This window comes from Symphalangus syndactylus, chromosome 5, assembly GCF_028878055.3.
Source record: "Symphalangus syndactylus isolate Jambi chromosome 5, NHGRI_mSymSyn1-v2.1_pri, whole genome shotgun sequence".
NCBI lineage: Eukaryota > Metazoa > Chordata > Mammalia > Primates > Hylobatidae > Symphalangus > Symphalangus syndactylus.
The window spans coordinates 86791470-86816349 of NC_072427.2; the positions used below are offsets into that span (position 1 = coordinate 86791470).

General features: G+C 57.7%; 2 protein-coding genes across 3 annotated transcripts; one reads left to right on the forward strand and one right to left on the reverse strand.

Moving 5' to 3' along the window:
* The first annotated feature begins 375 nt into the window (after positions 1 to 375).
* On the forward strand, positions 376 to 1650 carry LOC129483058 (uncharacterized protein FLJ46757-like). Its single transcript, XM_055279854.2, is given in 2 exon segments — positions 376 to 936; positions 939 to 1650. Coding segments are annotated over 2 exon segments (909 nt in total). The 3' UTR covers positions 1287 to 1650.
* Positions 1651 to 8592: 6942 nt separating this feature from the next.
* On the reverse strand, positions 8593 to 24454 carry RRP1 (ribosomal RNA processing 1). 2 transcript variants are annotated; one of them, XM_055279851.2, is made up of 13 exons: positions 23592 to 24452; positions 21925 to 22007; positions 20682 to 20739; positions 20008 to 20093; positions 18164 to 18225; positions 15848 to 15977; positions 15704 to 15768; positions 15299 to 15492; positions 13383 to 13462; positions 12060 to 12157; positions 11795 to 11814; positions 10294 to 10407; positions 8593 to 9185 (listed from the first exon to the last, which is right to left on the reverse strand). In XM_055279851.2, exons 1-13 carry the CDS (start codon positions 23722 to 23724, stop codon positions 8923 to 8925), a joined length of 1386 nt encoding a protein of 461 aa, XP_055135826.1. In that variant the 5' UTR covers positions 23725 to 24452; the 3' UTR covers positions 8593 to 8922. The 2 variants fall into 2 exon arrangements, with proteins under 2 accessions (XP_055135826.1, XP_063496601.1); XM_063640531.1 differs by lacking the exon at positions 8593 to 9185 and adding an exon at positions 9280 to 9381 and having other exon boundaries at positions 23592 to 24454.
* Positions 24455 to 24880: the final 426 nt, after the last annotated feature.

A 24880-nucleotide genomic window follows, 5' to 3' on the forward strand; every position in this document is an offset into this window, starting at 1 on the left:
ACGGAATTAAAAAGAATGCACCCTCCCAACAGCCAGGGAGTGTGGGAGAGGCCCAGCTTCCAGTGCCTGGCAGCTTCAGCACCCACTTCAGCCTGGGAGCCCTGGGCAGGCCCGGCCATGCCACCCAAACCCTCGTCTACGGCTGGGCGCTGACATGCAGTGGTGGTGAAGTCACCAAGTTCAAGGTAATTTGTTGCACAGCACGGATATTTAATGCAGGAGGGACTGGATAAACATTTAGGCAGGAAAAGAAAGAAGAACAAAGGAGGGAGGGAGGAGCCACCAGGAAGGAAGGAGGGTGACTGCAGAGACCAGCCCTGGACAGCGGTACCAGGGGTGCACGGAGCCTGGCCCGGGCCGTTGTCACTGGAATTCATGCCATGCAGACTTCTACATCAAAGGGAAACGAGGTCGGGAGGGCCAAGGGGTCCACAGCACTCCGCACCCATGGGGCCAGGCTGGCGCAACGCCCCAACGCTGCAACCCTGGGAAGAGTCACACGCACCCTCCCGGGACCCACGTGACTGTCAAGGGAGTGTGGCGGACACATCCTTCGGGGGTGACGCCCCTGCAGATGGAGTTTCCCCATCTGTGCCACCCTTGCGAGGCCTGGGAAAGGCTGCAGGGCCAGGCGGCACTGGGCAAACTGAGTGCCAGGTAGTCATTGCAACATGCTGGGCAAATCTGAAACCATGGGGACAGACGAGCTGCACCCCTGGGAAAGAGGACAGAGGGAGGCGGTTATCAACGTCCTCCTGTGCCTCAGTTTCCAGAAACAAGCCAGACTCAGTGCCTCAGGGAGACCCCGTGTGGCCTCCAGAGAGCACAGGACCCGCCCTTTGTGCAGGTGAGGAAACCGAACCCCAGAGCAGTGCAGGACTGGCCTGGGGACCCCGGGCTGAGCCCTGGGCGCCTTCCCTCTGCCCATCTCAGACAGGGGCACGGCCAGCACCGCCTCGCCCCAACGCGCCTCCAGACTGGCCCTCCAGGGGCCCCCAGGCACAATCCTCTCACTTTCCTCCTCAAGCCCCCGCCCTTCCCCTTCACACCATGACCTAGGGGCTGCTAGCAGCTAGGCGGGGCTCCAAGGCTTGAAGCTGCTTCTCCAGGTCTCTTTCCAGGGGGCGGCAGATGGCTGCTCACTCAGCGACGCCGACACCAACAGGACGGGACCCATGCACGGGTCTGACTTCCCTCCCAGGCTCTGCCTTCACTCAATGGCCCTGTGGGGCAGCTGGGGCTCCCGGCCGCCCTCCCCTGCCCATAGCCATGAGGTTTCTTCCTAGGGTTCTGTTTTCCCCACAGTCGGAATTGAGGTGCTGGGAGGCTCCAGGAGAGGGACGGGGTGGAGCGAGTGGCCTGGAGCCCCCCAGAGCAGACCCCAAAGAGAAGGGTCAGAAGTGCCCTGTGGGGTCTGGGCAGCTGGGCGGAGCCCACAAGCCTGAGACCCTGTGGGAAGGAAGTGCCCCCACCCCGTGGTAAGAAAGGGGCTGGTAGAGGCTCCTATGTGGCCCCCTCTGTCCCCTCCCCACCTCTGGCCAGGCTTGGGATGAGCCCTGAGTGGACACAGGCGCCACAATGGGGTCTCGGGGGTGAGGGCTGAGGAGGCTGAGCCTCCAAGGACCCCAGGGTGCCTGTCCCCACTGCACACCCACCGGGGCACAGGGTAAGGATAGTGCCAGGAGGGCCACAGCTGCAGGGTCCATCCCAGGCCATGGCACACAGGTAGAGGTGGGTGCCAGCCTTCGTGAAGCACCTGCGGAGGCTCCACTCAGGGAGAGAACGAGGCCCTCGCCCAAAGGGATCCTGGGTCACACGGGGCAGCAAGAAGGGGTGGAGCAAGTGGCCTGGAGCAAAGGGTTGGAGAGGCTCCGGGCGGCGTATTCTCCCCCAAGCCCATTCCAGGGCCGTGGGCACCCCCAAGAGGCAGCTAGTGGGACTGCAGCCATGCAGGTCCTAGAGGGCAGGTGACAGGGGACATGACAGAGGGGGACAAAGGGCCAGCAACATCCCTGGGGGAGGCACAGAGAGGGCCAGACTGCCCTCTCTGGACTACGGAACCCAGAACCCAACGGCCAATCCTCTCCCTACTCCTCATCCACAGTAAGGGGCCAGGGCTCCATGCAATGAGAACCCATGGGTGATGCCACACAGGGGAGAGGCCACGCTGGGGAGAGGCCATGCAGGGGAGAGGTCACATGGGGGAGGACACGCAGGGGAGAGTTCACATTGGGGAGAGGCCACGCGAGGGGAGGTCACATGGGGGAGAGGCCACGCGAGGGGAGGCCACGGAGGGGAGAGGTCACAAGGGGGAGACGCCGCAGTGGGGAGAGGTCACATGGGGGAGAGGCCACACAGGGGAGAGGCTGTGCGCTGGGGAGATGGCCCCTGCGGAAGGACTCCGAGGCAGTCTGCTGCAGCTCCTTCCGGCTGAATCTGGCTCAGGAAATAACACCAGCCCTGTGCACAGGTAAGTGATGCCTGGAGGGATCATCTCTGGGCAGCTCACCGCGGCGCTGGCCATTCTCTTCACGGCAGAAGAGTCCATTTGGGGAAAAGGTTCCCATCAGAGATGGAGATGTTCCCTTTCAGACTCCAGGCTGTGGCTGTGGGGCCGGCTCCTTACCACACGGGCTGGGGGCTGGGCACATGGATGCCCACTCCTGGGCCCTCCTCCTGGTGGGCCACAGCACCACACACACTGCAAACCAGGCCTCTTCTTCATCCACCACCACCGTCCAGGCCTCAACAGTCACCAGGTGGGGTCTTGTGCCCTTTGGGGGAACTTCTGGGCTAATGAGGGGGAACAGTCCCCATTACCGGTCTGTCTTCATAAGGCAGTATATGCAACAGTGGAAGTTCTGTGAGACTTGGGTCAATGTTCCAACCCCGGGGCTGCTGGCAGAACTGTCCCACCCTCGATCCCACGGCCAGGAAGTGGGTCCAAAATTGCCTGGCCAGGTCACACCCCTGCATGAACTGCCCTACAACACCCAGGGCGCTGCCTGACTTGCCGTCCACCTCTCAGCCCCTCCCCTCACCCCTGCCGCAGCTGCAGGGCCTACCCTCGCCAGGGGCTGCTCCCTGCTTACCTCCCTCGCCCGTGCAATGCCTCTACTTCCCGCAGGGCCTACTGGGAGAAGTTATAGGTCACGATCATATTTGAGCATGAGAAGCTCACGCAGAGAACATTCTGGCTGAGGGAGAGGTCTTGGGGTTCAAGGCTGTTTCTTGGTTCTGCTCAGCCATGCCAGGCAGGAAAATGGGCACCTCTGGCGACCCAGGCTGGCTGAGCGCCTGCAGGGAAGAGCCTTTGGCACGTGAGCCGCTGTGGGCTGGCAGGACTGCAGCTGGGGTCTCCATCTACTGGTACCTAGGCAAGGAGGAAAAGCGGGGGGGCTCGGAGGCGGCCCCTCTAAGTCTGTAACTCCTGAGCTGCTGCTCAGTCCCCAGAATGTCACCTCCGAGCAGAGCCTGTGACAAGTGTCAACTGTGAAGCTGTGGCGTGGGTTGCTACTGAAGCTCTGAAGTCAGCGAGGACACAGCATGTTTGTTCTAGACCGTTTGGCTGCTGGAGGAAGCTGTACATGCACACGCTCGCCTCACCACCCTGTGGGTCCACAGGCCCCTCCCCAGAGTCACCTCCAGGTAAAGGGGGCCCTGCGTAGGGACTTGCTTTCTGGGGCGCTGAGATGCTCTAAAATGAACTGTGCTGCAGTGCACAGCCGCCCGATTGTGCACCCACGACGGGGAACTGAACACTGCATGAATTACGTCTTGAAGTTGTTCTTTAAAAAGGCTTAGGGTCCCTGGAAGACCCTCGCCCACACCCAGCGTGGAGTGTTGTTGCTCACGTGGCCGCACCTCTCGGGATGGCCGTGGGTCTCCGTGATGGGTGAGTCAAGAAGATTCTTTTCTTCCTCCTTGTGGGCTCCAAATGGGGAGGTGAGGCGCTGCCACTTGCCAGGTCAGCCTCTGAGCTTAGAAGAGGAGCATCCAGGAGACCCCCGCTCACCAGGCACCCCCAAGCTCCCTCAAGCTCCCTCGGGAGCCTCAGACAGGGCCAACAAGGGCAGAGCTGCATCATGGGGGCGGGGGGCCACAGCGGCCCAGGCTGGGTGAAGAGCGGGTGTCCTGGTGTCAGAGCCCTACAGGAACCAGGGGCCCTGCAGGGGGTGGTGCGGCCGGGTGTGAAAGCAGGTGACCAGACAGGAGGGTTCCCGCGGGGGTGACAGAGCCAAAGGTGAGGAGGGCACCCATGCGGGAAGGGGCGCAGCACCCACGCCCAGCCTCGGTTCTACATGGAATGAGTATCGGGGGTAATGGAAGCCAGAGGTCCTTTGGGAAAGGGAGGTTCAAACACAAGGGAAACCCCAGAATACACCCCGGGTGTCGTCACAGCTGGAGGCACCGCCTCTCCTGGAGGTCAACTCCTAACACGAGTAGGGCAGGCACAGGCAGCAGTTAAGACAGTGAGCAGCCAATGCTGCAGCGGACCCCGGTACCCAGCTTCGGGTGGAGTGCCCCGATGTTCCTGAGGGTGTTTCCAGGATGAGGCTGATTTGAATTGGTGGACTGAGGAAAGCAGGTGGACCTCCGCAGAGGGGGCCTCATCCAGTCTGCCTGGCCAAGGCCTTAAAAGACCGGGGTCCCCTCCCCTGAGGACCTTCCGGGGTCTCCAGCCAGCCGCCTGCCCTGCAGAACTCCCAACTGCCAGCCCCAGTCCTGTGAGCCGATGCCTCACAATGAACAGGGCACTCTCCCCTCCGCCACCACCACCACACACACACGCCTGCTATGGACAGGACTGTGTCCCCTGACAAGCACATGTTGAAGCCCTAACTCCCAGTGTGACTGGAGATGGGGCCTCTAAGGAGGTCACTAGGGTTAAATTAGATCACAGGGCTGGGCCCTAGTCCAACCTTCCTGACATCCTTGTAAGAGAGGTCAGGACGGCCGGGCGCAGTGGCTCACGCCTGTAATCCCAGCACTTTGGGAGGCTGAGGCAGGAGGATCATGAGGTCCGGAGTTCAAGACCAGCCTGATCAACATGGTGAAACCCCATCTCTACTAAAAATACAAAAATTAGCCGGGCATGGTGGCACACGCCTGTAATCCCAGGTACTCAGGGGCTGAGGCAGGAGAATCGCTTGAACCTGGGAGGCGGAGGTTGCGGTGAGCTGAGATGGTGCCACTGCACTCCAGCCTGGGCGACAGAGCGAGACTTTTTCTCCAAAAAAAAAAGGTCAGGACACGTGAGAAGGTGGCCGTTGATTAAGATAACCCAAGGAGGGGGCCCAGGAAAAGTAACCCTGCCGACACTTCCTCAGAATCCTCCAGAACAGAAACTCACCTTCCCAGGCCTAAGCTGCCCAGTCTCTACTGTTTTGTTCTCACAGCTGGAGTGGACAGACACACACCCCATTCATTGATTCTGTTTTTTCTGGAGACCTTAATCTAGACAGATGGAGGGTGGCTGGCGGGTGGGCTGGAGGGACAGGTAGAGAACAGGCATGCGCTGTGCACACACTGCCCCAGCTCTGCCAGCTGAGAACGCCTGTGAACAGTGAGATCGGAATAGCAAGGGCCCAGCCAGATCGGCTTCTAAACACCACCCTCCCCTCACAGGAGCTAGAACTCTTCAGAGAAATGGGAGAATCTGAACAGGGCCCTGGGGCTGTAAATGACTTCACTGAGACAACTAAGGACTGAGGGTTCGAGGGTTGGACACAGTGAGGTGCCCACGCTAATCCCCTGATTTTTCCTGGTTTGAGACAGGGTCTTGATGTTGCCCAAGCTCACTCAAAATTCGTGGGTCCAAGCGATCCTCCCGCCTTGGCCTCCAGGGTAGCTGGGACTACACACATGTGCCACCACACCCAGCTCTAGCTCCCTATGTGACCGCTGTGCTGTGGCTAAGGGAATGTCTCTGTAGGAGGAAATGCACCACAAAGTATCCAGGGTGCTGGGGCACCAAGTCAGGAAATACTCTCAGAAGGCTCGGGGGAGAAATGCTCTCTGTGTCTGCAATGTTTCTGTAAGGTTGAGAGATTGTTTTTCCAGGAAAAAGCAACATCATCCTCATCCCAGCCCTGTGCTGTTATTCCCACTCCACAGGCAGGCGAGTGGAACCACAGGTGCTTCCTGTCCTGGTCACAAAGTCAGAGTGGCTGGGCCAAATGTCCTGAGAAGAGTCACCTCCTGGGATCCCATCAGCCTGGCCATAGCAGAACACCCAGACAAGGGCCCATCCCCGAGGCTCAACTCAACGCATGCAGCCACTTGTAGAAAAGTCTGGAAAGTAGTTCTTCAACCGACTAGACACGGTGAGCACAAAACCCAGCCATAACTCCTAGGCATCTGCCCCAGAGGAATGAAAGCATCCCTCCCCTGAAAACTCATCCTTATGCAGCAGCGTGACTCAAGACGGCCAAAGGCAGGAACACCTCAAATGTCCATCAATGGACAAACGGGCAGATGCAATGCACTCTGTACCATGGGATGTCACTCAGCCATAAGAAGGAAAGAATCCACGGTGTGGATGAGCCCTGGAACCACGGTGCTGCGTGAAAACAGCCAGACGCAAAAGGCCACGTGCTGCATGATCGCGTAACACATGGCCAGAACAGACATGGCCCGGAACCTGAGGCCGGGAGGATCCGTGTGGGTGGCGGGGAGACAGGGGTGATGGCTAAGGCATACCCAGTTTCTTTTGGGCTGAAAATGGTCTAAAGTTGACTGTGGTGATGGCTGTACAACTCTGAATATGCTAAAAACTCAAATTATACACTTCAGTTGGGTGAACTGTACTCTTATGTGAATTACCTCTCAAGGATTCTCTCCTGGGCTCAGGCGCTTCTCCCACCTTGGCCTCCTGAGCAGCTGGAATTACCATTCACATGGGGAAATAAAACAACTCGGTCTCAAAAATAAAAAAATAAAAAATAAAGTAAGAGAGACTAGCAATAGGAGAGGAATTCAGTAATTCATGTCGTAAGCACAATGCACAATGCGCTTATTTAAAACGATTCTGAAGACGGGGAAATGTGTACCCAGCATGACCTGGGAACAGCCAGAGCGTGACGGTGCCGGCGCAGCCACAAAACACCCCTCCCTGTGAACACACGTGTCAAAGAAGGTCCAAAGTCACTGTGGCTTCTGGTTTCACAACTGCAATTCGGCATGACTAATTTGCTTCTTTCCAGAAACTTCTGTTAGCGTGGTTGTTTCCTTAGCTTTTGACCAAAGAAACTTCAAAAACAAGAAAGCGTTATTATGCACCCCGTTCCCTTCCAAAGGCCTCCAACCGCAGGGGCTCCTCCCAACAGGCCCTGCTGGGGGTGAAGAGGCCAGGCCCAGGGGAACACTGACCAGGCCCAGAGGACACTGCCCAGACCTGACGCTTGCCGCCGGCAGTTTATGTTGGACACGCTTGTCTTTTTTTTTTTTTTTTTTGAAACAGTTTCACCCTCGTTGCCCAGGCTGGAGTGCAGTGGCACAATCTTGGCTCACCACAACCTCTGCCTCCCAGGTTCAAGCAATTCTCTTGCCTCAGCCTCCCAAGTAGCTGGGATTATAGGCGTGCGCCACCACGCCTGGCTAATATTGTATTTTTAGTAGAGATGGGGTTTCTCCATGTTGGTCAGTCTGGTCTCAAACTCCCGACCTCAGGTGATCCGGCCACCTCAGCCTCCCAAAGTGCTGGGATTACAGGTGTGCGCCACTGTGCCTGGCCACGCTTGTCTTTTTAAGTTCCTTTGGAGAATGAACCCTAACCCCTAGAACAGGGACCCTGGCCTTCCCCGGCCGCCCAGCTGAGTGGGACTGAAGGAGGTGTCACCCAGGTACCACCTGCCCGGGGTTGGGGGATACTCGAATGCAGCAGGGCTTTGGGGAACCGGATGCAGTCCAGGGTCTGCACAATGCCAGCCACAGCCTAGAGGTCCTTCCTGGTCCCAGGCCCACTCCAAGCCCTGGCCTCTTGCTGGATCCCACACGGCCTGGCTGGCTGGGCACCCATGGAACAGAAGATGTGGGCAAAACCCAACACAGTGGCCCCTTTGTCACCTATGCAGGCTGTGGCCATAGCGCTGGCGGCAGATAGACCCTTGTTCCATGCAGGTGGAAAGCCCTGGGCTACTGTCAGATCTCCAACACCAAAGTGGGGACCTGCTACCTCCCTCACAGGCTCCAGCAGGCGTGAAGGGGAGGGGGGCAGGGAGGATGCTGAGTGTGACCTGGCTGAGGGGAGGAGGTGTGCAGCCTGCAGACCCGCGGGTACCGAGGATGGCGGGGCACTCCTGCCTCCAGGGACAATGGCCTCGCGGAAGCCAGGTCTTCCCACCACACACACGCTCACCCCAGACAATCTGGGCCTTATGGGAGCTGAATTCACTGCACGACTCCAGAGCCCAGACTGAGGGGGAAGCAAAAGAGCCCCGTCCAGACAGCCCTGTTAACACCTGGGCGGCTCTGTGAAAGGAGCAATGTCTTCCAAGATCTTTCCACAAACATGAATAGAAACCACCACACTGCTCAGAGGCTGGCGCCTGCCACCTCCCACACGTCCATAGGACACACCCGAAGCGACACTTCCCTGGCAAAGGCCATGCAGCATTTTATTTTCTGAACCCCCCACAGCGGGGGCGGCCAGTCTTGCTGCAGGTGGAGTTTCAGTCTTCAGAGTTTGACCTTCTGGTCCAAGGTCATCACAGCCACAGGCGGAGGCTCTGGGGAAAGGTCTGGTTCCTGGGACGCTAGCCCCCAATGACGGGCCAATCTCTCCAGTGCTGCCCTTCTCTCCCACCTGGCAGAGGAGTTCTGGAACCATGGTCCTGAGTCTACAGAACAGCCCGGTCAGCCTCATCCCTCGGTGCAAGCACGGACTGGCCTCCCTCCCTGCCTGTCCTGGGCCCGGCCACGTCACTCCCTGCGTTTCTTCTTCTTCTCCGGCTCCTGGACATTGGCCACCTTTGCTCGGGCACTGGCCAGGGGCCGAGGTGTCCTCCTTCTCTGGCGAGCCCCTCTCTGGCCACGGCCCCTGGGCTGATCTCGGAGCAAGGCCCGCTCAGCTGTGCCTGGCTGCTCACCAGCCTCTGCTCGCACCTCGGGGTCAGCCCCCACACCCTTCCTCCTGCTCCTCTTCCTCTCCACGCCTGGGCTCGGGGGCTCCTTCTCACCTTTCCCTGACAAAACAGCAACACCCCATGAGCCAGAGAACGCCAACATGGGCTCCTGCCACTTACTCCCACTCGGGCTGAGGATGCCAGCACCACGGACCTGGGAGGACAACACGGCCACAACAGCCAGCCAGACGCATCCTGTGTCCAGTGTGGGCGCCAAGCTCCATCCACACGGCTCAGGACCCCGGCGAGGGCTGACCTTGGAAGGACCAGCATGAGGACAGGGTCATGAGAGCCAGGAGCAAAGGCACAGAGGAGTGGGCAGGACTGGGCTCAAGGCAGAAGGGGAGGTGGAAGAAGAGTATGCCGGGCAGTGCCAGGTCCTGAACGCCAGGCCGACAGTGTTCACACAGCCAAGGGCCGGCTGCAGAGGAGGCCACTGCCCCGTGGGAAATGAGATGGACGGCTTCAATGGTACGGAGCTCTGGGCAAGGGAAGGGGTGAATCCCTAGACCCTGGGGCCAGTTTAGCACGGAGAGAGTAACAGGGAAGGCTTCCCAGTGTGGGGCAAAGCCACTGTCTGCCTCCTATGCACCCCACTCTTGCCATGGGCCCGTGCCCTGCCCAGCACTGTGCTCAACCCCCTTCACTGCAGCTAGGCAGCTCCAGGCCCTGAGTGGTCTGCTGCGGACCCAGGGTTGCCCCTGGTGAGGGCACCACATGCCAACCACACTCGTGTGGCCAGAGGCCCGACACGGAAGACGGCCCCTGAAATCAAGGACGGAAGTAGAGAGAAGAAGTGGAGGGAAGAAGTGGAGAGACTCAGGAATCTCTGGAGGGTGCAGGAGAGGAGCGGACGGGGCTTGGATCTAAGACGGAGGCGCGGAAGGAGGCAGCCCAGCCAGGAGGATCGTCTCCAGACCGGGAGGGAGGGCAGCGCACACAGCTGGGGGGAGCTGCAGACAAGGAAGGCGGGTAGGGGAGGCGGGGAGAGGCCTACAGGAGGGATGCCAAGGACAGGGCACTTCTGGGATGCGTGGATAGCAGGCACCCAGGACGGGGGACTCGGCACTCGTGCTTCAGGGGGAGAGACTGCAGGTGACCCCCATCCCGGGGACAAGCAAGCAGGTGAGGACGCCGGCTCCATGACTAACACACCCCCTAGTCCTACCTCTCTCCCGCTGCAACCTGAGCAGACGCTTCTGCTTCTTCGTCTTCTTCTGCCGCCTCCCTTCAAGCAGACGCCTGCAGGCCTTCTCTGGGATCTCGTCCTCAGGGAAAATGCCTGAGAACCAGGGCAGAAGTCAGGGGGCTCTCGGGGGCTGGGGGCTTATGGTTTGAGGCTCGCTGCTTCCAGTAGGCCCCAGCCAGCACCACCTCCCGACAACGTGTGTGAGAAAGTGCCCTGCTGTAATGACCAGGAGCAGCGTGTTCAGTACCCGCCACAGTTGACACGAACCAGCTCAGACCCAAGCCCATCTGGAAAAGCCAGTTCCTGGAGCGTCCAGGACACAGGTAGTGCATGCATGAACCCAAACGCTTGGGACCAGCAGTGCTTTGAATGTCAGATTGTTTTGGAACGTCTGCATCATATTCACCAGTTCAACATCCCTAATCTGAAAATCCCAAACACAAAACGTTCCAACGAGCATTTCCCTGGAGCTTCCTGTCAGCACTCAGCTTTGGACTTGGCGGCATTTTGGATTTGGGGTTTCAGATTAGAGACGCTCAACCTGTACACCAAAATCTACGGCCTAAAATGCCCATGCTGGCGGCACAAGGCAACTTTCTGCATCAAAACCTACCAGATGCACACAATCCTCATGCACCTCACTGACGCACGCTGCCCTAAAAGCCCCAGACTACTAGCCTGGCAACAGAGCGAAACCCTGTCTCTACAAAAAATAAAACAATTAGCTGGCGTGGTGGTGTGCGCCTGTGGTCCCAGCGACTGGGAGGCTGAGGTTGAAGGATCTCTTGAGACCAGGAGATCGAGGCTGCAGTGAGCTGTAATCACACCACTGCACTGTATCCCGGGCAACAGAGCGAGACACCGCCTCAAAAAATAAAAAATAAAAAAAACCAAATCCTGGACTACAGCTCAAGACGCGCCGCTGGTGGATGCAGGGGGTGTGATGCTGGGATAGAAGAGCTTAACACAAGGACAGGAAGTTCTGATGCTGGACGCCGGCGGGGACATGCAGACATCCACTATAAAATCCTTCCAACTGAGCTGCAGGTCTGAAACTTTTCATAAGGAAACACCGGGGGAAACGCTTATGTCTCTAACCATCAACCCCCACTAGGAAACCATCCTTCCAATAACCTATGCCAGTTCCATCCGCCACACGCTGCCAAGAACAGACGTGTGCTGCACAACAGACCAGCAGCAGCACCGCAGCCAGTGCTTGGGAGCCCCTGAGGCCAGCACCCCGTCTCTCAGGCTCTGGGGGACTCCAACGGACACTCAAGTCTGAGAACCACTCAGCAAAAACCACAAAAACGAGAGCTGTGGAACTCTGCGCCCTGCCTCCCTGTCCCCCAGAACCACCACCAGGCCTCTCTGCAAAGAGACCCCACGTGCTATGAGACCCCTGGAACCAATCCACTTCCACGAGGATGGAGCTCCACCTCCAAGGTGGTGCCACGGCCAGTGCCCGGCCGGTCCTCACCTCCTGCCAGGTCCTGCAGCCTGAAAGAGTAAGACAGATACCCACTTACCATGGCTGCGGCTTCCACAGGAGGAAGCTCCAGCTAGAGGGGCTACAGGGTCCTAGCCAGGGGAACCCCAGGGGCTGTGGAGGGGTCTCAGGGTCCTAGTGGGAATCGCCCTGGGGGCTGCGGAAGGGCCCAAGAAAAGGCGAAGGCACCCAGATCTGAGGAGGAAAGGGCAACCCCAAGGGCAGCAGGGAGGATGCAGCGCCCTCAGACACTCACTTCCGGATCACTTTGTAGAGACGCTTTCTGTTCTGAGAAGGGGTGCTCTGGCGGCTGGCCATTTCAAACAGTCTGTTAGCAACTGCCTCGTAGTCAAACTGTTTCAAAAGAGAGACGTCACAGAGGCAAGGTCAGTCACGCTCTGCAGTCTCCGAGAACATGGAACCCCTGAGACCCAGATAGCATTGGTCCCCACTTGCAGGTTCTCCACTCGGCTCACGAGAACACAGCCCACCCTCACTGAGGGTCCTGCAGCTCCGCCAACTCTACAGCACAGCGGACACCACACATGCTGCGGGCGCACTGTGGGGCAAGCACTGCGGGGCACACTCTGCAAGACGCACACTGCGGGGCACACTCTGCAAGACGCACACTGCGGGGCACACTCTGCAAGACGCACACTGCAGGGCACATTCTGCAAGACGCACACTGCGGGGCACACTGCAGGATGCACACTGTGGGGCACACTGCAAGATGCACACTGCGGGGCACACTCTGCAAGACGCACACTGCGGGGCACACTCTGCAAGACGCACACTGCGGGGCACACTCTGCAGGATGCACACTGCGGGGCACACTCTGCAAGACGCACACTGCGGGGCACACTCTGCAAGACGCACACTGCGGGGCACACTCTGCAGGATGCACACTGCGGGGCACACTCTGCAAGACGCACACTGCGGGGCACACTCTGCAAGACGCACACTGCGGGGCACACTCTGCAAGATGCACACTGCGGGGCACAAGCCCGCCAGCACCCTGCCTGCAGCTTTACAACTCTAGGAGCCACACACAGACAAGCACAAAGAAAATAAGTTAATTTGATCAATTTTAACCCAACACAGCCAAATTTTATTCAGTCTGCAGATAATCATATTTAAAACTTAAAACATTTAAGTTTCCAATTTGCCTGAAGTCAGACCCCACTGGCTGAGTGGACTCCTCGCTGGGACCCACAGGCCAGCCGCTTGGCACACGCCATCTCATTCCAGACCAGCACCCCAACGAGGGGGCTGCAGGAAATCTGGGGGGCTGCCCATGTGTGAGGCAAGAGGACAGCGTGAGGTGCGGCCAGCCCTGGATAATGCAGTTCTCCCTGAGCCCACCCTCCCAGGCCCCAGCCCCACTCTCAATGACCCCACTCACCTACAGGCAGGCAGGGTTGGGGCACCCATCCCTCATTCAAAGCTAACCCCCGTCCAGGTTAACTCTCCATGCCGACGGCTGCCATCCTCCCTCCTAATGCCCCCCTCCTCTTCCAGAGCAAGCGGCAGCACAGGAGGGCAAAGGCTGAGGGCGCAGCCATGAGCCCAGGGCACCCACCTGGAGGACAGGGCCGCCACTGTCCCTGTTATCACCTGCCTGCTCCTCATCAGCCTCAGGTTCAGCCCTGCAGACGGAGCCTGGAACAAAAGGGACCCCGTGAACCCTACCTGTGCCCAACATGTGCCGGCCCCAAACACCCAGGAACGGAGAGCCCGCTCTGTGCACCCTCGTCAGAGCACGGGCACAGGCAGAAAACACCCAGGAACGGAGAGCCCGCTCCGTGCACCCTGGTCAGAGCATGGGCACAGGCAGAAAACACCCAGGAACGGAGAGCCCGCTCCATGCACCCTGGTCAGAGCCTGGGCACAGGCAGAAAACACCCAGGAATGGAGAGCCCGCTCCGTGCACCCTGGTCAGAGCCTGGGCACATGCGAGAAACACCCAGGAACGGAGAGCCTGCTCCGTGCACCCTGGTCAGAGCCTGGGCACATGCGAGAAACACCCAGGAACGGAGAGCCTGCTCCGTGCACCCTGGTCAGAGCCTGGGCACACGCGAGAAACACCCAGGAACGGAGAGCCCGCTCTGTGCTCCCTGGTCGGAGCACGGGCACAGGTGGGAAACGCCCGGGAACGGAGAGCCCACCCTGCACCCTGGTCAGAACATGGGCACAGGCAGGAAAGCCCGCAGCTCAAGGCAGATACTAAGTGCCAAGTGACCTCTAATCTCGTATGGACAGGATGAGAGGTGCCACCTCGGGCCTGGAAAGGAAAAAAGACGTCCCAGGTCACAGGTGCCTATACAGCCCTGAGTGGCTGACTACAAGCTGGCATTTTGGGCAACAAAGGCCGTGTCAAAAGTTCTGGAAGTGAGGAGGGGCAGCTCAGTCCAGCCTCAGGGTGGCCTGGTCCAGAAGCTGTGGGAGCTGATGTTTCGGTCGGGCACTCGAGCTAGGCTGGGCATTTGGGGCTTTGATGGCACTGTCTGCATAAGAAAGGTTTCTTCTGGCGGGCAGCATGTGACAAAGGTCTGCTCTGGAGGTGGCAGCCAGGGGCCAGCAGCAGGCACTGGCGGACCTGCCAGGAGCCTCGGCTACTGAGAGAGAAGGGCAAGGCAGAGACCAGGGAGAAGCATACAGGGTGGCCGGGCCAAGTGCTGGGGGCGGCGGGGAGGGGGTCTTCTGATTAGGAAGCCAAGGGGCACAGTGGCCACAGCACTGAGTTGGGGCACACTGGGGTCCTGAGCATGGTCAAAGACACGCCCTCCACAGCACCAGGATGCCACACTTAGAGCTCAGACCACCCAGCAGGCTCGGACAATGAGTGCAGCCTCGAACCAAAAAATGGGCCAGGCTGGACCCCACGGCTGCCCCCAGAGGCCTCTGGCAGGCAGTGAGGGGTGGGTGAGTAGACCTGCCCCTCACACACACTGCACACAGAGCAGTCAGCTGCCCTGAGGTCTCAGGCCTGAACCCAGTCACGGTCAGTATGGACACAGCTTGCTGTCCTCTGTGGAGACGGGCCAGGAACAAGGAACATGAGGAGCAAGTGATTCACATCCCGTGCCACAGTGACGCTATGGGGAAGACTGCGTGGGGGGCTGGGAGAGGCCAGGAGGCTGAAAGAGTGCAGCTCCAGAGAGTGACGGGGAGACAGACGGTGGGAGGGACAGGGAGACTCGGCACCAAGGCAAGAACAAGTCCAGGGGGCCAACTGGGCCAGAGGCAGGGTTAGACCGAGGAGTCCAGGGGTCCGGAGAGGGCATGGAGCACACCAGAGGCTGGGGGTTTGAGGGGAAGCGACGTGTGCTTGGCGCCCACAGAAGTCACTCTGGCTTCTATGCTGAGGATGGACTGCAGGGAGGGGCAGAGACAAGGGGACCAGGCAGGAGGTGGCAGGAGTAACCCAGCAGGAGACTGCACTGGCTCAGCCCAGGACAGGCCCCGAGGAGGAGCCGGGTGCGCTGTGACCCCCACCTGCAGGCGGCTTCTCAGACCTCTTCTGGGACAGCGCATCTCCGCGCTCACCGCCCTCAGAGGACTCATCACTGTCCGACGCCACCTCCTCATCCTGTGTGTCTAGTTCATTCAGGAGGTCTTCAATGGCAAGGGGGGCCTGCTCCACAATCGTCTCAAAGATGCCTCGAGTGATGTTGTTCAAAACCAAGGAACTGAGGGGCAGAGCAGAGGCCGGCGAGCAGGCCCGTCATGCTGGATTCCCAAGCGGAAGCCGCCGACTCCCCTGCAACCTCTCCCCCTCCGCACGGCCAGCGGCCACTCTGAGACAGATTCATCCCTCGAGGGAGCAGCACCCCCACAACAGCAGCCCCATGGAAGAACTCAGTGAAGGAGTCGGGCCCGACCAGGCCACCCACCACTTACTCCTTGGTCCGGGCAGCAATTCTGCAGAAGGGGTCGATGAACTTCAGGTTCTGGTCTGCCGTAAGCTATGGGGAAAGCCAGAGGGAGTTCAGTTCCTCCTCCACAAAAGCCCAGCTCCACCGCCCCGTCGGGGCCCAGCCTCACCTCCTCGGCGCCCACTTTGGTCAGCTCCTCCAGGAAGATCTCGATGAAGTGGCTCTTCACCCCGTGGGGGGCCTGGCTGCTGGGGTGCAGGATCTCGGTCATCAGCAGCTCTAGCAGCTCCTCGATCTGTCTGAGGAAAGAAAAAGCGAATACGACAGGCAGCCTCGACAAGCCCCAAGACAGCCGTGCCCCCACTCTCCCACAGTTCCACGCTCTGATGGGAACCTAAGTGCGGGCAGGCGCCACTGTCTGCAAACATGCCAGCCTTCATGTCCGCGCAGATGATATCAACGATCCTGGGTCTCCTCCAGCGCAAAGCAGTCTGGCAATTAGGGAGTTATGTGACCAGCACCAGCACCAGAACATATGGCCTGAGTTTGAATGTCAGCTACAAAATGCAGCGTGTGTAAACATTCAGACAGGCCTTCCCTCTGTCAAGATTGCTAGCAGAGAGAAAGGCTTGGCTGAGACGAGACACCCTGCCTGGTGTTCCTCTCCACTGTCTCCACTGGGTACCGCTGGGGAAGACACATCAGGACGGCACAGGCAGAGAAAGGAAGGTGGAGGCCCAGAAAGGGGCCGAGGACCATGAGCCACCTGCTGGCTTCTCGGGCCCTGCCACACGGCGCATTCCATCTGTGACGTCCACCAGAGTTCTCCGTGGCAGGTGGGTTTGATGGCATCACAGGCCCTGGATCTGAAGACTAGACAGCCCCAGAGAATAATCCGTAGCATCTACATGCATCTGGACCTCCTGGGGTGCTTAATAACACAGCTGCCTAACTCAGATCTGTAAACTGTGTGATCCTTAGGAAGCTCCATAGCAAGGCTGGAGAAGCACTCGTGATGGAAAGGAAAAGTGATGCTCTCCACGGCTCAGGAAAAAGGAGACAGAGGCAAGAACAGGTGCTGAGACCAGGAGGAAGACACACAGATGCGAGGGACCGACTTCCCAGGCCAGTGGCAATGCCATGGATATTAACGACAGCCTGGTTACGCCTGCAGGAGATCCAAGAGGGCGGGAAGAGCGGACCCCACTGTCAGCACTGGGACCCCAGGCATTGGGGGAAGGCACCAAGGTCTTCCACATGATTCCTGTACTGAATTCTCAGTTACAGGGAGGAAAAGTACTCTTGTAATAATAAGCCAAAAAAAGTTAACAAAAGTAAAATCATCCCTTTAACATTTAATTCAGCTTAAGCCATAAGACCCCTATGGGGTAATCCACAATGCTAAGGCCTAGAATGAATGAGGCTCCTGGCATCAGAGCCCTGCCAGGGAACTCAAGAATGAAAATCCCTCCAAACCAGAGGCACCGCTGCCCTAAATGCAAAATCACCCATGCAACTCAAACCTGGAGAAACTCAGCAGCCACAGTGCAATTCCTGCTGATTCTTAAAAAAAAAAACAAAAAACAAAAAACAGAATCTCACTTTATCACCTAGGCTAGAGTGCAGTGGCTCAGTCACGGATCACTGCAGCCTCAAACTCCTGGGCTCAAGAGATCCCCTTGCCCCACCATAACCAGCCTGCTAATTCTTTTTTATGCATTTATCTAATTTTGGTATTTTTAGTAGAGACAGGGTTTCACCATAGTGGCCAGGATGGTCTCGATCTCTTGACCTAGTGATCTGCCCGCCTCGGCCTCCCAAAGTGCTGGGATTACAGACGTGAGCCACCACGCCCAGCCAATTTACATATTTTTAGAATTAGGAACAATTAACATTGCTTACAACTTTGGGAGGCCTAGGCAGTCAGATTGTTTGAGCCCAAGAGTTTGAGACCAGTATGGGCAATAGGATAGAACTCGTCTCTACCAAGAAAAGATACAAAAATTACGTGGGCCTGGTGGTGCACATCTGCAGTCCCAGCCAGTTGGGCGGCTGAGGCAGGAGGATCACTTGAGCCAAGGAGGTCAAGGCTGTAGTTGAGCCAAGATCACGCCACTGCACTCCAGCCACTGCACTCCAGCCTAGGCAACAGTGAGACCTATTTCAAAAAAACAAAAAGCATTGCTAACGGAGCGGAACACACTGTGTTTTTATAAGCAGCTCCTCGGCTGGACACCCTTTCATTAAAAAACTCCCTCCTGACTCCCAGTGAGAACTGGCCTCCAAGCCTGAGGATAAATGGCATCATTTCCACAAACACACAGACTGATTTTTACTTTAAAAAATATCTTCTCTCTAAGCATGATTGGGGGCACGTGTTAATATAAAGGCTGACATCTCCTTATGACAAAGAATCAAACGACAAACACGTGACTGCGGTCCCCGAGAACAGCATTCCCCCAGAGCAGGCCTGCCGCGCACCCACCTTTCTTCCCAGCCTCGCATCTTCAGAACCTTCAAGGACTCGTTCAGGACCATCCGCATGAGCTTTGACACAGAAGGAGGTTCATGTTAGCAGAAGCCCAGCCCTGCTTCACCAGACCACCCTTCCCCATGTACCACAATCCGCTGCGGGATAAAGCCATGGCCGTGGTCACCTCTGCCGGCCCCCAGAGCTGCTGACAGACAGACGCTGGAGGACACACCACCAAGCCCTCAGAACCCTGGGCTGAGAACGCGCCCTCTCCCCGGCTCCAAGGCCCCAACTGACAGGAAGCAGGTGCATGGGGGGCGGCGGGGAATAGGGGACAGTCCTATGAGTCCCGTTCATAAACCGGGGCTGAAACGGAACAGACCGATTCGTAAGGGAGAACCAGGAAACAGGCACGGCTACCCCCGTGGGCGGTGGAGCCCTCCGCAAAACCGGGTCTGAAACACAGCTGGTCCTCACCAAGCTCTCCCCAACGGGGAGAAGGTAGCTCACTTCCTCTGCGGTCCGCTACACAGCAAAGGCCCTCCCGCCAAGTCTTACCCGTGAATCAAGCTCCAGATGTGCCCCACAATGCCACTTCCCTCCATGGGGCTCAACACCCTTCTGCAGTTGTCCCCCCCTTTAGGCTACTGACCCAGCATGCCCACACGCCCAGAGTGGGGTCTGAGCTGCAGTCAATAGCAGCAGAGGACACGCGGACCCCCAGAAGCCCCGATGACGAGCACAGCCCAGCAGCCCGGACACTGTTCTCGCGGACACGGGAGGCCTATCCCCCATGCCACCCTGCAGTGCCACTGAGGCCGGCCCTGACGCAAGGCTGTGCTGCCGGACTCAGCCACACAAGGGGCACCCGGAAACAAGCCATGGAAAGCAGCAGAATGCATCCATCCAAGGACCCAGGAGCTGCATCTCAGCAAAACAGCAGGGTGGCCTCCCTGCAGAGCCCCATTGTCCCTAAGAGTCTGCACTCTGTCTGAGTGCACGGCCGGGCCCCGGCCGGCCCCGGAGCCTCCTTCCTTCTTGAGCTCCAGGCCTTTCCCGCCCTGGTCTCCACTTCTAGAATCACTGGTGTATACGCTGTCTGCACAATCCTGGCCCGAATCTGCGCTGGACACTGAAGCCAGAGTGGCAGATCAACACCTGTCTTCAGTGAGGCTCGGACACGGCCCCTGTCGGTGTCCCCATTGGGTGACCGACTCCTACACAGTGACAATGTCCCTGTATCTCAGGCCTGCTCTAAGGTTACAATGACCACCACCTTAGTAACGAGACCTCACGGTTCCACAAGAGGGAAGGAGGGAAGCAGGTCCAGGCAGCAACACGCTGCACCTCTAAACCCCAGTGTTCCCCTGTATTCTCAGGGTACAGTCTCCCCTGTACCCTGAATGGGGATACAATGAGGGAGGAGGGAAAGGAAGTCCCGCACTGTGACCATCCATCCCAGCCTCGCAGGCTAAGCACTCCAGGGCTCAGGCTAGGGCGTGACCGCAGCTCCTCCGCTGCACCTCCAGACTCACTCTGCCTCTTTGACAACGTAACAACGGTGTCACCATCGACTCTCACCAGGAGAGCAATCGTCACTTTCCTTCTCTGAACCAAAAGTCTGTGTGGTGTTTTAAGCGTAGAATTCCTTGCCCATTCAATGACCCTCAGAGACTGGACAATGCTGCAGAGCCCTGGTCAGGAACCGCCCAGAGTCTCGGCTCCACCTCCCACCCCTGGCTTCGGGGTCGCACTGCCTCAGGTCGCCTCCCTGCCCAGGCGCCGCCTGTCTCTGCTCAGCCGGGCACTGAGACCCGCGCTGCCCCAGCCCGCCGGCACCCTGGTGGCTGCCTCACCATGTAGAACTTATCCAGGCGCAGCCTGTCGATGCCCGTCCACTCGCGATTCATGGTCTGCCAGAAGGCCTGAAGGAACAGGCGCTCTGAAGGAGGAATAAGCCAGAAGAGAACCACTGAGGAGCACGAAGCCACTCTGGGAAGTGAGGTGAGAACATGGAGGAACCCTTTCTTTACATAGTTACAGATAAAAGTGCTGATGCCCAGGCCCTACCCCCAGAACTGGGTTTCGCTGGACCAGGATCTGGACATCAGGATTTTTAGAGGCTCCTCAAGTGAGTCCCACAGACAGGCAGGATAAGAACTTCTCAACTCCGGTCACCAAAGAACAGAGGAGTTAGAAAAGTCAACTGCAGGAACCTCAGGACCATCAGGCGGAATTCAGTCAAATCTCTTGGTGACATTATCCTGGCTTTTCACTTTATTTTTAAAGTGTAAGATATTAGCCCATTAGACTCGAAATGAGTGTTTTGGGTAAATGAGCTAATCCACGTTGAATACTTACACAAGCATTTCACACATGCTAAGCACCCACAGACACCAGCTGGCGCTCTCTTGCCCTTAGGCATTCCTTACTCTGGATTCGAGAACACAAACCTCCTGGGCCTGGTGGCTCTGATGCTCAGAGGTTCTGACATCTACAAATGTACCCAACTATGGCAGAGCATACTCACGCGCCTCCGTGGTCTGAAAAGCATGAACGAGCTGGGAAATGGTCCTTCCTAATTCTTCCTGTGTAGGAAACAACAAAAACACCCTCAGCCCCTGAAGCACCAGGCTCTCACAATGACACACACACAGCCACCCACTCACCCACTCACTCACTTACTCATCACAGAGAGTTGGCTTCCAGGGGTCTCAGCTCAGTGGACTGGAGGTTTCACCCCTGCTCCAAAAGACCCCTCTACAGCTGGGGTCAACAGCCTCTCACACAACCACAGCAGGCACTGCCCTCCTGACAGGGGCTGTGCCCTAAGCCACAGAGTCATGGTTAAAGGAGGGACGTGGGAGAGCGGAAGGGAGCCTTGGGACTCACAGCCCCCTAACCATCAGGAGGAGGAAGGCTGCGAGACCCCATAGATCACTCACTATCTGCCTGCATCACCGCACCAGGCATCGCCCAGGGTACTTGCTAAGGGACATTTCATAGCCTCCCCTTGATAATTCAGTGGGCATGGAATATGGCCCAGGAACCTGAATTTAACTAAGTACCCTCACCACCCAGGAGATTTTGAAGGAGAGCACAAAATTCACAATTTGAGAAACAATGTTTGAAAAAGGCTAGCAGGAGAAGTCTTTGTCTCAGGAGACTTGAATTTGCCCCTTGGTTTCCACTATTTCTGCACTTGTTTGCAACCCAGGACAAACACAAAACCCAGTTTTCACCCACGCCAGTGCTGCTGCAGTGCACAGCTCAGTCAATCACATCAACATCTCAGCAAGTGAAAGACTCACCTAACAAAGGCCCAGGCCCACCAGCCATGCAGAACCAAGCGTCAAGGCTATAAGACCTCCCCACAGTCTCTGGCCATATCAAAACTGGGTCGACCAGGCCGGGCGCGGTGGCTCACGCCTGTAATCCCAGCACTTTGGGAGGCCGAGGCGGGCGATCATGAAGTCAGGAGTTCAAGACCAGCCTGACCAACATGATGAAACTCCGTCTCTACTAAAAATACAAAAAATTAGCCCAGCATGGTGGCAGGTACCTGTACTCCCAGCTACTCGGGAGGCTGAGGCAGGAGAATGGCTTAAAACCAGAAGGCGGAGGTTGCAGTGAGCCGAGATTGCGCCACTGCACTCCAGCCTGGGCAACAAGAACAAAACTCCGACTTAAAAAAACAAAAAACTGGGTCAACCAGATGCCCATCCATCCTCCCCCGCTGCTTCTGTACCTTCTCTGCTGCCCCCCCCACTCACCTGGAGGAGTGGCTTGTCCTGCATCCACATGCAATAAAACAGTCCTTTCCACACCTTCAGCAGCTCGTCGTGCGTAAAACCACCTGCATCAAAACAGCAACATTTGGACCAAATGAACCCCACACCTTCGAGTGCCAGAAAGGAAGTCACAGAAACGTAACTGCCTGAATGAGACCAAAGTCCCACTTACAGTAAAGGCAACTGGGGGGCAGAATCTGGCCCTCCCCTTCAAACAATCCTTCTAACCCAGAACCTGCCGCACCTGTGGCTATGCAGCTCCTCCAGGTAACCGCCACTTCATGCACACAGTAAAACTGACTGAGAATCTACAAGGTATCAGGCACCATACTCCATTTTGGAAATTCAAAATTGCAAACCTTGACCGTTTCCTAAGCTGGACAGTGGCCACAAGGTTAATCTGTTGGTGATAATTCATCCAGCATTATACTGAGGGCTTCTGCACTTTTCTATTATATATCTCAAATACTAAAAGAATAAAGTGAACTCAGGCATTCAGACTACGAGAGAAACAGAAATTACTCAGGCCAGGTGCGGTGGCTCATGCCTGTACTCTCAGCACTTTGGAAATAAGTGCTGAGGCAGGATCACTTGAGGCCAGGAGTTCAAGACCAGTCTGGGCAACATAGGAAGACCCCAATTTGTACAAAAAATACAAAACTTAGCTGGCCTGGTGGCATGGTGCCAGTAGTCCCAGCTATTGGAGAGGCTGAGATGGGAGGCTCACTTGAGCCTGGGAGGTAGAGGCTGCAGTGAGCTGTAATCGTGCCAATGCACTCCTCCACCATGGATGACAGTGAGGTCTGTCTCACTCAGAAAAATAAAAAAAAAAATTTTTAATTTAAAACATTAGTTGACATTCACTGAAGTCCTATGTGTCTGGCAACCTCTTCCTGTAGGAGTGGTTCTCAGGCTGAGTGTGGGGAGCAGAATCACTTAACAGCTTCATAAATCAGATGCTAGTCCTGATTTGGCAGGGCTGGGATCCTAGAACTTGCATTTCTTTCTTTTCTTTTGCAATGGAAATGGAGTCTTGCTATGTTGTCCAGGCTGGACTCCCGGGCTTTTGTGATCCTCCCACATCGACATCCCAAGTAGCTGGGATTACAGGCTTGGGCCACTGCGCCCGGATAGAACGTGTATTTCTCACAAATGCCCAGGGGATGCTACTGCTGATGGTGGACCACGCTCGGAGAACCAACGGGTACCATGAACAAGAAGTAGATTCTCGGCCCTCAGAGAGGTACCCTCGAGTGGAAATCGGAAAACAATCCAATAATTAACGCAAACAGAAAACTGCAAACAGTGGGAATGCTGCCATGAGGGAAAAATACTGGGTGCCCAGACAGCAGGGCAGCAGGAGTACATGGTCTACTGCAGGGAGGGGACGTCCGAGCTAGGAAAGGGGTTAGGGGGCTGGGGAGCAGCGTTCTCGCAGAGGGACCAGAAGTCACCGCACCACGAGGGAAAGCGGCGGCGGGGGCCGTGGGCCGGGAACAGCGGGAACAGGCCCGTGGACCCCGCCTGCCCGGCCCGGCCACGTGGAGGTTCCACAGGGCTCGGAGGGCCCCCAGCTCCGGCCGCCGCCGCCCACACCCGCACCAGCCCAGCCGGCCCCAGAGACGCCAGCCGCCCAGACCCCCGCCAACCTGCGGCCCGCTGAGTCCTGGCGACGATGTATTTCCGGAGCTTCCTCACCGCCCGGTCCCGGGTCACCTGCTCATTCCCCGCCAGGCGCTGAGCCAGCTGGATCTCAGGCGGGAGCTGCACGCGCGAAACCATGACGCCGACGGCCGAGACCCCCTGTCCCGGAGTCGCCTGGTACGCAGCACACTGAGCACGCGCCTCCTGCGCCCGCCTCCTCCTGGCCCCGGCGCGTGTCGTGACGTCACAGCCCGCGACACCGCCCAGGGGCACGCCACCGCCGCGCAGTGGCCGATCCGCGCAACTGCAGCTCCCGGAGGCCGAAGGCTACGCAGGGGACGCGCGCTCCCTGCCTGTGCGCATGCGCGGAACCATCGATCGCGCGCATGCGCCTAACCATCGATCGCGCGCATGCGCCTGCGCCTGCGCCTCGCTGGAGCTGCGGTTGGTCGGGATTGTGAGGCAAAGATCTGTTGTTTTTTAATCTCATTTTATTTATAACCCCACTTGTATTTTTTTCCTGAGACAGGGTCTCGCTCTGTTACCCAGGCTGGAGTGCAAGGCGTGCGATCTTGGCTCACTGCAGCCTATGCCTCGCGGGCTCCAGGGATCCCCCAGCCTCAGCCTCCCGAGGAGCTGGGACCACGGGCGCCACCACTCTCGGCTCGAAACTTTATTTATTTATTTATTTTGAGACGGAGTCTCTCGCTCTGTCGCCCAGGCTGGAGTGCACTGGTGCGATCTCGGCTCACTGCAAGCTCCGCCTCCCGGGTTCACGCCATTCTCCTGCCTCAGCCTCCGGAGTAGCTGGGACTACAGGCGCCCGCCACCACGCCCGGCTAATTTTTTGTATTTTTAGTAGAGACGGGGTTTCACCGTGGTCTCGATCTTCTGACCTCGTGATCCACCCGCCTCAGCCTCCCAAAGTGCTGGGATTACAGGCGTGAGCCACCGCGCCCGGCCGAAACTTTATTTTTTTTTATTTTTTATTTTTTTTTTTTTGAGGCGGAGTCTCACTCTTTCGCCCAGGCTGGAGTGCAGTGGCGCGATCTCGGCTCACTGCAAGCTCCGCCTCCCGGGTTCACGCCATTCTCCTGCCTAAGCCTCCCGAGTAGCTGGGACTACAGGCGCCTGCCGCCGCGCCCGGCTAATTTTTTTGTATTTTTTAGTGGAGACGGGGTTTCACCGTGTTAGCCAGGATGGTCTCGATCTCCTGACCTCGTGATCCGCCCGTCTCGGCCTCCCAAAGTGCTGGGATTACAGGCGTGAGCCACAGCGCCCGGCCCGAAACTTT

Coding starts and splice junctions, on each gene's coding strand:
- RRP1 (XM_055279851.2), bottom strand. CDS start 23,724: ATGGTTTCGCGCGTGCAGCTCCCGCCTGAGATCCAGCTGGCTCAGCGC. Junction 20,740..21,924: donor AGGACAAGCCACTCCTCCAG/GTGAGTGGGGGG, acceptor TTTCCTACACAG/GAAGAATTAGGAAGGACCAT. Junction 10,408..11,794: donor GCTGCAGGACCTGGCAGGAG/GTGAGGACCGGC, acceptor CCTGGTTCTCAG/GCATTTTCCCTGAGGACGAG.